The sequence below is a fragment of the Hydra vulgaris genome, chromosome 12 (genome assembly GCF_038396675.1).
Source record: "Hydra vulgaris chromosome 12, alternate assembly HydraT2T_AEP".
NCBI classification, from domain to species: Eukaryota; Metazoa; Cnidaria; class Hydrozoa; order Anthoathecata; family Hydridae; genus Hydra; species Hydra vulgaris.
Genome location: NC_088931.1, coordinates 68,552,021 through 68,566,723, shown reverse-complemented (window position 1 = coordinate 68,566,723; position 14,703 = coordinate 68,552,021). Strand labels below are relative to the sequence as shown.

The following is a 14,703-nucleotide window of genomic DNA, read 5'->3' as shown; positions in this document are numbered from 1 at the left end:
ACATATAAGCCACATTTTCACATAAAATAGCATTGTAAATTTACAAAAGGGTTATAATTTCTCTATATAACTTTCTTCATACTCTGCCAATTCATCAAAAGCAAACATTTTTGATGTGTACAAAATTGTTCACATCCATTTAGCATGATGGAAAGCCCCAGGTTTTTGCCACTGTACATTTGTTTTGCATTCAGTAATTGCAAAGCAAGTTAGCAACATTCTTGATAATCATTTCTTAATATTTTTTGAGACTTCCGGTTATGTAAACAAGACAAAAAATTTTCACTTCTGCATGTTTGATCTTTAATATTGGTTCCTCAATTGTAATTTTTTTAAAAGTGGTGTCTGAACTTAATGAAAGTGACTTTTTATTGAAGTGTTCTACAATTAACATTGAAGATATATATATATATATATATATATATATATATATATATATATATATATATATATATATATATATATATATATATATATATATATATATATATATATGTATATATATATATATATATATATAGAACTCTTATATGTTGTCAGAAAGTTTTTTCTGTATTTTGTTGACAAAAAGTAAAAATTAAGATGCAAAGCCGGAATTTTTTTAATTATTGATAGACTGCCTGCCCCAACCAAACCCTCAGTCGATGTAACAGCACTCCCTTGCGGGTCAGACTAAAAGATAGTAGATGTAGCAGCACTCCGTTGCGAGTCAGGCTATTTGTCAGTCGATGTAGCAGCACTTTGTTGCGAGTCCGGCTATAAGATAGTCGATGTAGCAACACTCTGCGCATGATTTACAGTAAAAAAACAATAATAAAAACATTTTATTAAAAAAAATAAAAATAAAAACATTGTTTGTATTGTTAAAAACATTCAGAATGTTTTTAAAAACATTCTGGTCAATTAAATTTGCGTTTTTGCGGTTTTTTTAAAAAATAATTAGTTTGTAATTAAATTAATGGTTTTAACTTTCTGACAGCACGCAAATGTTGGACGAAAGTCAAAAGTAATTAAAAGTGACGTATGTGTTGGCGTAAGAATCATTTTTTTCCTTCCGTACTTCCCAAATGCAACAATCTATAGAACTATATATATATATATATATATATATATATATATATATATATATATATATATATATATATATATATATATATATATATATATACACATACATATATTGTTGCCATCCTAATAAATATATATTAGGGTGGTTTTAAATTTACAAGTTTTGAAAACATAATGGGAACCAGTCTTAAATTGTTCCAGTATGAAATATTGTTGATCTTGAATAACATTAAGGGTAGCTCATTATACTATAACTAGCTGTCATGACCCGTAAAATATGGGTCTTGGTACATTTATTCCACACCAACCTTTTCTATACTTAATCCATACTTCAATATTTTTTAGTAAAAGGTAATAACTATATACATATAAAAAAACTATGCTAATTGTTTACTTTTTAAAGGTATAAAATTTTTTTTTATTTTAGTCAACTTCAAAAAACTTTAAATGCTTTGGTAGACGTTGCTTTTTATCCAAGGATTGAATATGGGTACCAGTCTAAATAATATTTAGAATACCTACCTAATTATATGTTAAATAATTATTGTTGGTATAAATATTTTCAAAAAACATGAGATGACTTATCTTTATTTATGTTATGCAAATAATATCTTTGAAATTTTTTGCTTTTCCATTCCAGCATATTAGAAAAGAAAAAAAAAATTAAGTGTGTAAACAATAGGATTTGAACCCACGCAAAGCACATCAACCACTTTGGCATGCTATAATATCATCTTTTAACACTGTTTAATAAACAAAAGACTTACACAAATGCTATAAATCAAAATTAAGGAGATATTGCCGCCATGAAATTTTTAAGTTAGGACCACCCATATATTATGTGTGCAAAAATTTCCAGATTTGGAAACCCCCTTCCCCTGTTGTTCCTCGTACATTTTTATGCTACTCCTCCTCCATGCCTAAGTACGCTTGGTGGTCTTACTCCCCTTCCCTCCTTTCCCGCATTGATCTCACCTCCCTCCATATAAGTTTCATATGCTTGGTGGTCTAACCCTCTTCCCCCAATTCAATTTATGCATGCCAACATGATTACTTTTTTTTTTTGCACTGTTCAACCTTTATAACCTTAACAGGCCATGAACATTTGAGGCGTTCTCCTTTTATTAATGTCTTTTAATAAATATGAACTGGTATCTCAATTTTTTGTATTTGTGTATATACATTTGTTTGACCCTTCCCCCTCACCATATGCACTCATACGCAAATTACTTAACTTAGGACACCCCCTCCTCCCCCTCGGTGCATTTGTAATATATGAATGTCCCCTAAAAGTAAATCTGAAAAATTTAATATAATTTTTAATAGTTTACATAACTTGAAGTTTAAATGTATCAGGGTGTCTGCCTATATTTTAAGGTGGATTTTCCTGATATTTTCCTGATCCACTACCTGTTTTCCCTAATTCAATTAAAAGTTACTAAAACTCAACTTCAGAAAAACCAGACTTGGATTCTTTTGGAAAAAACCTCTTTAATAGCAAAAACGTAAACAATTATACAGCTATTCATGAAAGTTTAAACGATTGCAGAATTTTTATCAAGTATGTTTGGTTTTTGTTTAATAAAAAAAACTGTAAAATGATATCGAATTAATTTTTGTTTATTTATTAAAGAAAAATATATGCATATTGAATTTGAATATGAGCATATTCATATCAATATGCATATTAAATATTAAAAAATTTAATATTTAGTTAGAAAAAAACAATTACAAAAAATCATATATGAAAAATAAGAAGCACAAAAGTTTAAATGAATTGCAACATTCAAACAAAAAATGAAAAGCAAAATTGATATTTAAAGTGTCCTCCTTTGTTTTTACAGCAAAGATAAACTCGTTTATACATTGATTCAACTAATTTCATGCACATCACGCGAGGTACCTTCAGCCAGTACTCATTCAAAAGTTGCTTCAAATGCTGAGTTGATTGAATTTCATGGTATGTCAGTTGATTCTTGATCTAAGATTAAATATTTTCAATTGGGTTAAATTAAAAATTAGCTTCATCACTCCAAATAACTTTTGCCCACTGTTCTACAGACCAGTCCAGCCTTTCTTCGGAATACACTTGTTGTTTATGTTTATCCGTGATTGAAAGAATAGGTTTTCAAGCAGCTATGTATGTTCTAATACCTTTGTACGTACAGCTATGACTCGTTGAAGTATTGTGCTAGCTTTTTGTAGCTGAGTCTGGGGTTTTCTCTGCTCATTCTGAATATACCATTTTTGTCACGGTTGCTGAGTTTGCATGGTCTCCCAGTACATGGCATGTCAGAGACGTCCTTGGTAAGTCCCCAGGTTTTGATGGTTTTTCGAATGCAATATTCAGAAACGTGAAGTATTTTGCCTATTTGAATGTTTGTGTGATTTTTTGTCCTTGCCATACCAATAACAATAATCTCACTAGAAACTGATTTTTGACCCATTTGCACGCAATTAAAATTAATTTGAAATTTACAATATTTCAAGTTGATTTTTAATGAATTAAAAGCTGCCTGATGATGTTGTGATGAATTTTTTTGATTGTAATCTACCCATTTTAACTTTATTTAAATATAAAAAAAATTTTTGCACCGGATGTATCAATTAATTAGCAAATAATTGATCCTAAATAAAGTTGTTTAAACTTTTGTGACACCTCTTAATTTGTATCACCTACCTTTTAATGAAATTTCTGAGTAAAAAGTGATGAGTCGAAACCTACTTTTTTTTATTCTATTAACAAATAACCTATTTACCAAATTGGAAAAAAAAATTATTTTGATATTTATTTCTGTCAGATTTTTATTCAAGAAAAACCTAAGATTAGATCTTAAAATTCTGTAATCGTTTAAAATTACGTGAATAGCTGTACAATCCGCATTTGAAGTATTAAGATAAGTTTATAAAACGTGTGCAATATAAAACTTACTTAAATTATGCAGGTTTGATGAAGGGCCATTTTCCCTGATGTCTCCAAACTTTAACCTAATTTCTCTGATTATTCCCTGATTTATTTTGCAGATTTCTGAATTTCCTGATCTGTTAGACACCATGTGTTAGATATTTGCATAGACTTTTGTTCACATAGATAAAATACGATTCATTACGGATTGTGGTTTCAAAAAATAATTTAATTATACAAAGCCTAATAGCTTTGTAAAATTAAAAATAGTTTTTATTTGTATGTCTATATTGAACAAACACATCTGATTAATCTAAAAAAAGTAACCAAAGTAAAAAAAAGAAAAATACAAATATTTAAATACAATAAAAATATAAGAAATGAGAAAAATGTATTAACTGGAAATCAATTTATTTATACATAATAATAAACAAAATATATAAAGAAAAGTATATATTTGCAAAAAAAATTCAACTAAATTTGCATTATCAATTAACAATTGGTAGATTAACCTACTACAAAAATACTATTTATAGATTCAGCGTTTGTTTTCCCCACCACTCTCTCTTCTCATACTTTACTTTCTACAGGATTCACACTCTATATTAAAAAAAAAGGAAAGGGGAGGGGGCACCTTTTGATCTAAATTTAAACACACACTGTATATATATATATATGTATATATATATATATATATATATATATATATATATATATATATATATATATATATATATATATATATATATATATATATATATATATATATATATATATATATATATATATATATATATATATATATATATATATATATTGAAATGTGGGCCCTCTATTTGTTCTGCTGAAAAAGCTTTGCAAGATAAGTGTTTTCTGCTGAAAAAGCTTTGCAAGATAAGAAAAAAAAAAAAAAATGATATGATAAAAGAAGTAAAAGCATTAAAGATTAACATTACAAACAAATTTACCTTTTGCTGATATTTTTTCAAGAGCATTCTTAAAAATAGTCAAAATCTGAAACAAAAGATATTTATTGCAAAGACAATTAGCTATTACAAAAACTAAAAATAATAGCTATCGGTGCAAATAAATTTTGCAATTTGACCTGAAAATAAAATTATTCTTACCTTGATTGCAACAAACTTATTTCTTTTTCAACTATCAGCTAATGATCAACACAGTAAATTTAAAATAATTAAAGTTTACTAAGTTTAAACCATATTTAAACAGTAGACAAAGTAAACTTATGATAGTTGGTAGAGCATTAAAGTAGAACTAAAGAAATAAAATAACAACTAAATTTAAATTATGAATTTGTTTGTGAATGCCCAATGAATACCTAATTCAGTGATAACTCTTAATTGTTATGAAAATTAATAACTGTAATTTAAAGTACTCACAAAATCTAAAATGACAATATAATATTATTTTGACACAGAGAGTCATAAACACTATCACAGCAGCTCTCAAATCATTCTAATATTTTGCATGTTCTGCTGACTTAAATTTTGATTGCGTTTAGTGTAAAAATAAAATGTAGAACTTTTCAACAAAATTATTTATAACTTAATATTAGTTTATATTAATATTAAAAGAAGAGAAAAATTGTATTTTTCAACAAATTTATTTATTTACAAACAAAATTTAAAAAATAGATAAAAAAAAATATACATATTAAACTAAAAACATTCAAATACCTCTTTTATTTTTAGATGTAGTTAAGTATTTTCCACTGCTCACTCTAACACCTTTAGAGCTTTTTCCACTGACCACTCTAACTCCTTTAGAGATTTTTCCACTGCCCACTCTAACTCCTTTTGAAATTTTTCCACTGCCCACTCGAATTCCTTTAGAGATTTTTCCACTGTCCCTTCCAACTCCTTTAGAGATATAGAGACTTAGAGATATTTCAAAGATTTATGAAAGTTAAATAAGAAATTCAAATGCTTTCCGCGTGCCTATCTACAATGCCTAATAATTATAAGTTATTGTGTCCGAGTAAACTCTTCCAATACTATACGCAGTATAGTATAATAACTGGCTGTGGAGCGCCCAAATCTTTAATGAGTAAATCACTTTAGTCATCCATCTTGCTCTGTGCATAGCTCCAGGGCCTGAAAATGGATTCCTCTTGACTGAATATCACCAAGTAAAATTATTGAAATCTCCAGAAGCCCTCTATAATTGTCTCTAAGTTGCTTTTGGTTTTTAAGTGCACTATGAGCCCAGTCCAAGATATCAGCTTTCTGATCTCCTAAAAGTTGGAACACTTCATTATCTACTCCTGTCTGAAACTGGGACTTGACAATGCTCTCCCATTGGGCCTGGAATCTTTTGAATTGCAATATATCTGGGCCTTGCTTGTTGCTATTAGAACTGAAAATACTGCTCCAATTACCACCTTCAAGATGTGTTGATGACATTTAAAATTTAATCCAAGTGCTCTTGATGTTTCTGTTAACACAAACACTGCATTTCTGTGGAAAACTTAAGACCTATCTAAGGCCATTGCGAGTGCAGCAGTGATTATGCTTCTTGTTGCCCTTCTTGGCTTCTTTGGATTTCGAAATATAGAATCCTCTCATATTTCCTCACTACTAATACTGTCAGATGTTTCAAATATGCCGAAGGCAGAGGATGTGGATTCCTTATCTTAATTTTTCTGCCTGCGCCTTTGTTCCAAGATTTTTCTTAGTTCAAGGCGTGTTTCTCTATCTGCAAGGATTTTATCAATTGATCCCATTACTTCTATTCTTCCATGCTCCCTTTGTGCAAGGAAAAAATTACGGTTTTCTTTATTTCTAATTTCAGTAAGAGCATTTGCACTTGCAACATCAAACAGATTTTTCAGATCTTCTTTGAAAACTTTCTCTTTCACAGTTTGGGGTTTAGATTGTCTAAATCAATTTTTCTTGAGGAGAGCATATTGCTGGTAAAATTTCTCAAATTTCTCAATGATCTTGTTCTTATGACCCATAGCATGACTTTATCCCGAAATCAGGCAATTTTTTCAATCACTGCAGTTGATTATTCTCTAATTGTCAAATTTTTCTCTTTGTGAAGATGTAGAAAGTAGCTGAGAACATCCCCTTTTGATAGTAATTTAGTACCTTTTATGCCATCCTTATGTCCAAGGAGAAATACATCACAAGTCTTCAAAAGATTATAAAGTATGTAGACTCTAAAAAACATCAGAAAATAGTATACTTATTTTAGGAAACTTATAAATTAAAATATGAAAATACCTTGAACTTATATTTTACATCTAAAGAAAAAATAGAGATAAGTATTTCACTATATTTCATATAGATAAAATTATATATATATATATATATATATATATATATATATATATATATATATATATATATATATATATATATATATATATATATATATATATATATATACATATAAAGTATGTATATATATATATATATATATATATATATATATATATATACATATAAAGTATGTATATATATATATATATATATATATATATATATATATATATATATATATAAATATGTATAACTTTTTTAAAAACTGAATTGTCAATGCATGAAACATCTTACTATCTTACCTTACAAAGTAATTAATTCTCTTACTGTCATAAGCTTCAAAGCGAGCCTTGATAGGCTCCAATGTTACTACAGCTTGCAGCTTTTTTAAGTAGAAGTTGCACAATGAGCTTTACAAAAACTAACTGTAATCTTAAAAATAATTGTAATGTTTTTATATTTTTGTTAAATAATTAACTTCCTGTATTATGACTTTTTAACTTTTTGTAAAATAACTAACTTCCTGTGTCATAACTTGATGAACTTATGCTCAAAATGAAAAAAGGTTTTATTCTTAATTATTTTCAAAAAAAGGCGCCCAAAGCATAAAATTTTTAAAATGGTAAAATAACTAGTATTTGCAGGCAGTAGCATTATGACTTACTGAAGCCTACGGTTTTCTTGAATCTTATGGAACCTTCTAGAATTTTTTAGATTCTCTTAGAAGTTGATGGAAATACCAAGATTAAGACTATATAAGCTACCTGATTGAGCAATGTTAATTATTTACAAATCTGTATTTGCCAGATGGCATTCAAATAATATAAAATTACAATAGTACTTATATTTATTATTGTTGCCTTGAAGAAATATATTCAAGTATTATCTTCAATCATAATGTCCTATAAGAAAAGTGTAATTCCCGAGCAATACTAGCTCTTTTGGCATTTATTCTTCTACCAGATAAAGGAGACTCACTACTTGATATTCGTAGATTTATCTCTTACAGATAGGCGGACAATTGGTTTACTGACCAAATGTACAATGCAGATGATTATCAGAAGTGATGCAGCAGCTTGCATGGACACAAAAAAGTGTTAAACTCCCCAACCATCAGACTGGAAATTCCCTGAATAAATCAGTGTGCAGAGCGAGCAATCAAGTGTCTTCAAGATCTATTCGATCTGTAAAATGAAAGAAAATCTCCAACTTAGATTTATTTTGTCTTACAAGGCATAATAATTGTATAATATGCTTTAATTAAGCTGAATACTACACAACATTTTTTCGGTATATACATTAGTTTTTTGTACTTGTAGAACTTTTATTTAAGTTTTTAGTTTTATATTTAATTGTGATTTTATATTTATTTGTAATTAAGAGTGTTATAATGTTACAATAAACTGTGAAATGCCTTAACTTAAAACTACATAAAAACTCTCCATTTAAAAAAATTGGTATTAAAAAGTAACAATCTTAAAGTTGTTTGAAATTTTATCCATATGCATTTATGGTAATTTTGAATTTTTGGTTTGTGGGTTACCTTTTTAAACAAAAAAATGAAGTAATGTTTTTTACATTACTTTTGTACAAATATTCATCAATTTATGACCCAGAAAAATGGGTTCACAAAAAAGTCATAACCCTAAGGTATATATATATATATATATATATATATATATATATATATATATATATATATATATATATATATATATATATATATATATATATATATATATATATATATATATATATATATATATATATATATATATATATATATATATATATATATATATATATATATATATATATATATATATATATGTATATATATATATATATATATATATATATATATATATGTATATATATATATATATATATATATATATATATATATATATATATATATATATATATATATATTTAAACACACGCACACACAGAAAGAGAGAGACAGAGAGAGAGAGTTTTTTTTATTTATTTACTCTTTATTTATAGATATTTGATGGTGTAAATAATCACAATGAAGTAGTGTACAGATGGTTTTTATACCCTATAAATGCTCTACGGATTAGAATCTTTCCTCTTGTTCTTGGAGTTGATCATGGATGTCTTAGAATTGAGTTATTTGGTTGTTTAACAAGTCAGTATTTAAATATTTTAATTGACTTCATGTTGTCATGCAATTCAATTAGGATTTCAAACAAAGGCTTAAAAAATCTTTTTATGGTAAACTAGCAGTGTAACTCTGTTAAAAAATTTATATAAAAAAACAATAGTATTAAAATATTCTTACTCTAATCCTGGCTCTATTTTCTCAAATCTTTGCGAAAATTTTATTTGACAATAACTTCACCTAATAATTACTATTATTATGTACCATTTTTTAAAAATAAAAAAGACAAATCCTGTTTAATATCAGTTTTGAAATTATATTTTTTTACTGTTTTGTCCTGTATTGTACTATTTTAAGTTTAGCGTTGTCTACTAGTAATATTATTGCTAACCTATCAGGGTCAGCAGAAATGAACATGAAAATCAATTTAGTAGTGGTATAGCAATTATGGTCATTTCATATATATAAATATATAAGAAACTTTTGTGTTTTATTATCTAAATAATGAAGAAGGTTTATGTCTTTATTTATATTTATATACTTTTATTTATAAAGGTTTATGTATTTATATACATTTATATACTTAAAATTTTATAGTGTGAAGCAGTTTACTTTAAATTGTTTTATAAATCTTTTTTTTTTAATTGTTTTATAAATCTTTTTTTTTTTTAAATTGTTTTATAAATCTTTTTAAAAAAAAAATTGTTAACTTGCAATCTGTTTTCTAAGAATAAACCATCTACATGTCCAATACCTGCACTTTTCCATCCATGTAGATTTGGTACAGACTTTCAAGTAAACATAAAAAAAATCGATAAAGATGTTTGTTTATATATATGTATATATATTTATGTATATATATTTGTATATATGTATATACATATATATATATATATATATATATATATATATATATATATATATATATATATATATATATATATATATATATATATATATATATATATATATATATATATAGATATATATATATATATATATATATATATATATATATACACTTAAGGGGTAAACAGAATCTATCTGTTGAGCAGCTTCGCACCCCTTCATCTATTAGGCTGGCGCAGATGTATTTTTAATACATTGTTTCCAGTTTAGGATGTTGAATGCTGGATCTTCTTGACTCAACGCATGGGTTTTGTTTGTGTCTCTGTTTTTATGACTAGGCAACTCATTCTATTATCTCCTTATGAGGGTACAGCTCTAAAACTCAGTTTTATGGTTCTGAGGCCGGCTGGTAGTCAGGTTTCCCGAACTCTGTGGTAGCTCTCAGAGAGGCTGATTCCATCAACAGCTGAAAAATATCAAAGTATTAACAGTGCCATGTTGCGCATGGATGGTGTCCCTGTTTGTACTTTTGGTGTGCATTGCGAAGGCCACATTTGGAGGCCTTTGTTACAGCTTAGGGTTTATTAGTAGTGATGAGGCAATTGCTTGGGCTATTAAACAGTGTTCTGAGTACTATCTATGCTTTGCATCAAGTTCTTCAACAAATTTAAAAATGAATAAAGTACCAAAAACTATAAAACACAAAAAACCATCATTGGCACCAAGTTCTTGAAACCTATCATTCACTAATATTTGTGGTCTTCGAAGTCACTTTTCTTCTGTTAAGTCTTATCTCTTGCAAAGTTCACCAGACCTACTTGCTCTTTGTGAGACTAATTTGAGTTCAGCTGTCTCATCTTGCGATCTTAATGTTGATGGTTATCTTCCTTTAATTCGTAAAGACTCCAATAGTCACATGCTTGGCCTGGGCATTTACATTCGTAAGAAGTCACCCATTTGTCGTGAAACTAAGTTTGAATCCACAGACTATTCTTTTATGTGCTTTCGTTTAGCACCACTTCACTTGATTGCCTTTCTCTTTGTTCTATATCGCTCTCCTTCATCTCAAGACTGCACTCTTTTTGATGTTGTTTCTGATCATATTTACCAAGCCCTCTCTCTTTATCCATCAGCTAATATAGTTGTTGTCGGTGACTTAAATGCTCACCACTCTGAATGGCTTGGCTCTAGTGTCAGTGACTCTGCAGGCTTTAAAGCCAACAACTTTTGCTTTTCACAATCCCTAACTCAAATAGTCAACTTTCCAACTCGCTTTCCTGACAACCCAAATCATTTACCTTCTCTACTCAACTTATGTTTTGTTTCTGACCCTAGTCAGTGCTCAGTTTCTCCACATTCGCCCTTAGGTGCTTCTGATCACAGTTTGATCTCTCTAAAACTAATATCTCATTCTTCTTCATCACCTGAATCCCCCTATTATCGTACCTCTTACAACTACAGTAAAGCTGACTGGGATTCTTTCCGTGATTTTCTTCGTGATGGCCCTTGGGTAGAAATCTTTTTTATCTTCCTGTCAACAAATGCGCATGTTACATAACTTCGTGGATTCAGACTGGCATGGAATCTTTTGTTCCCTCTCGACGATTCCAGGTCAAGCCTCACTCTCCTCCATGGTTTTCCTCACACTGTGCTGCTGCGATTGCCAATCGAAACCATTACTTTCATATTTATCAGCAAAACAATTCTCCAGAAAACAGACGTCTGTTTATTACTGCTAGAAACAATTGTAAAAAGGTTTTGTCTAAGGCCAAAGCCCGCTATTCTCAGGTCATGAAATGTTGTATTTCATCTTAAAAATTAGGCTCTCGAGACTTCTGGAAAATCTTTAATAGTATCAATAATAAGGGCAAATCTATAATTCCACCTCTCTTTTATGGTTCAGACTTTGTCACCTCACTTAAGACAAAGCTGAATTGTTTGCTAAAAACTTTTCATCAATATTATCTCTTGATTACACTAGTTGCGTTCTACCTGATATTGCCAACAAATAGGTTGATTCATTGCTTGACATTCGTATCACTCCAGCTTCTGTATCTAATGTGATTTTCTGCCTAGACTCTTCTACAGCTTGTGGCCCGGACAACATACCTGTTATAGTCTTGCAGAAGTGTTTTCTGGAGCTGTCGTCTATACTTTCAAAACTATTCAACAAGTGCTTATCAGAGTCTTGTTTTCCAGCCTGCTGGAAAGCGGCATCCATTATCCCTATTTTCAAAAATTCTGGAGAGCTATCCGATTCATCTAACTATCATCCCATTAGTCTTCTTCCTATCATAAGCAAGGTTTTTGAATCTTTAATTAACAAACACTTAATTTCTCATCTTGAATCTAATAACTTACTTTCTGACCATCAATATGGATTTCGATCTTCTCGTTCTACAGCTAATTTGCTAACAGTAATAACTGATAGGTTTTATTGTGCATTAGATAAAGGTGGAGAGGTTAAGGCCATTACTCTTGACATTTCAAAAGCTTTTGATAAAGTTTGGCATGCTGGTCTTCTCCATATGCTTTCTTCTTATGGTGTATCTGGCAACATCTTTAAGATTATTGAATCCTTCCCTTCCAATTGTAGCATAAAAGTTGTCCTTGATGGACAGGACTCTTCTTCTTATTCTGTAACTTCAGGAGCTCCTCAAGGTTCTATCCTTGGCCCTAAACTCTTTTTAATTTACATTAACAATCTTCCAGATATTCTCACATCTAAGGTGGCATTGTTTGCAGATGATACTACCATTTATTCTTGTCGTGATGAGAAACCAACACCCTCTGTTTGCTTGGAGGGGGCATTTGAGCTTGAAAAGGATCTCACTTCTGCTGCAGCATGGGGCTCACAGTGGCTGGTGAACTTTAATTCAGATAAAACTCAATTTTTTTCAGCCAATCCTTATCGCAATAATTTAGATCTTCCTATATTTATGAACGGTGATGTACTCGATGAGTCACCTACTCTTCATCTTCTAGGATTAACTCTTACATCCAATCTTTCTTGGAAACCATATATCAAATCAGTTGCAAAATTAGCATCTGCTAAGGTTGCACCTCTTTATCGAGCTCGTCACTTTCTTACTTCGGATTTTATTCTCTATCTCTATAAATCTCAAATCCGGCTTTTTATGGAATACTCTTGCCATATCTGGGGCGGATCTTCTAATGATGCCCTTTTTCTTTTAGACAAGGTGCAAAAATGCAATGTAAACATATTTGGACCTGCTCTTGCAGCCAACCTCCAATCATTGTCACATCGTCGTAATGTTGCTTCACTTTATCTTTTCTACAAATACTATAATGGGCACTGCTCTAAAGAGCCAGCGCCTCTTGTGCCATCTACTAAAATTCATTCTTGTGTTACTCGTCATTCAATTAAGTGTCATTCTTTTTCTGTGACTGTTCCTAAGTGCTCCAAAAATGCTTATTCGTCTAGTTTTTTTCCTCGAACATCAGCTCTTTGGAATTTGCTTCCTTCATCTTGCTTTCCTGATTCATATAATTTGCAATCCTTTAAGTTGTTCGTCAATCGTTATCTTGCTCTACAATCTTCATCATTTCTCTTTCAGTAACTTCCAACTTTAAATAGTTGCTGCTTGCTGCCTTGTTGGAAGCGAAGATATTTAGAAAAAAAAATATATATATATATATAATCATCTTTTTTTATATAAAGATTTATATATATATATATATATATATATATATATATATATATATATATATATATATATATATATATATATCTTTATATAAAAAAAGTTATTAAAATATATCTTTTTTTGTATATAGAAAAGATCTATATACAAAAAAAGATATAAAAATATATCTTTTTTTGTATTTTTGTATATCTTATTTGGGTCTAGTAAACAAAGCCTAAGTTTAAAAATAAAACCCCATTTGCATTCTTAATTGCAACTCTTGCTGCCTCAAATATGTTGAAAACTCTTTGTATCACCCAAGGTTCAACACTCTCTTTAGATCAGCGTATGAAAATTTTTGTAAAATCTTGCTACTATCTTATTAGGACACATCAATAAAATGGCCATGTCTTCCCAAAGATGTTGTGAATATATTTGCCTGTGGCATTGTAAACTCTCGACTTGACTATACCTGCAGACTTCATCTGGAACTTCTCAGAAAAATCTTAACTAACTCCGAGATATTCAAAATAATTCATCTCATATTGTATGTCTCTCTTCCTTTTCATTCATAAACAGAAAATTTGCTTCAATCACACCACTGGTTGGTGATACGTCAAAGAGCAATTTATATGATATCCGTCATGATTCACTAAATCTCCTGCATATCTATTTAATCTATTTAAAATTCAAACCTTGCATCTTAATATAAGCTTGATAGACAGTTGCCAACTCTCATGTCATCGAGCAACTTCATTTGGCATGAAATTTTTTTGTAAAACTACACTGCGGACTTGGAACAATCTTAGTAAATATGTTTGATTC

The 14,703-nt window shown here is 29.2% G+C and overlaps 1 protein-coding gene across 2 annotated transcripts in view; it reads left to right on the top strand.

Annotated features, from left to right (window-relative positions):
* The window catches only part of LOC136088953 (uncharacterized), a 149,970-nt gene that overhangs the window by 31,696 nt on the left and 103,571 nt on the right, over positions 1–14,703 (top strand). For both annotated transcript variants that reach the window (XR_010642664.1, XM_065814239.1), the window contains exon 5: positions 9,265–9,409. Coding sequence is in view for 1 of the 2 variants with exons in the window: in XM_065814239.1 (XP_065670311.1) it covers positions 9,265–9,409 (145 nt within the window). In the remaining variant the exon portion in view is untranslated. The remainder of the gene's footprint in view (positions 1–9,264; positions 9,410–14,703) is intronic.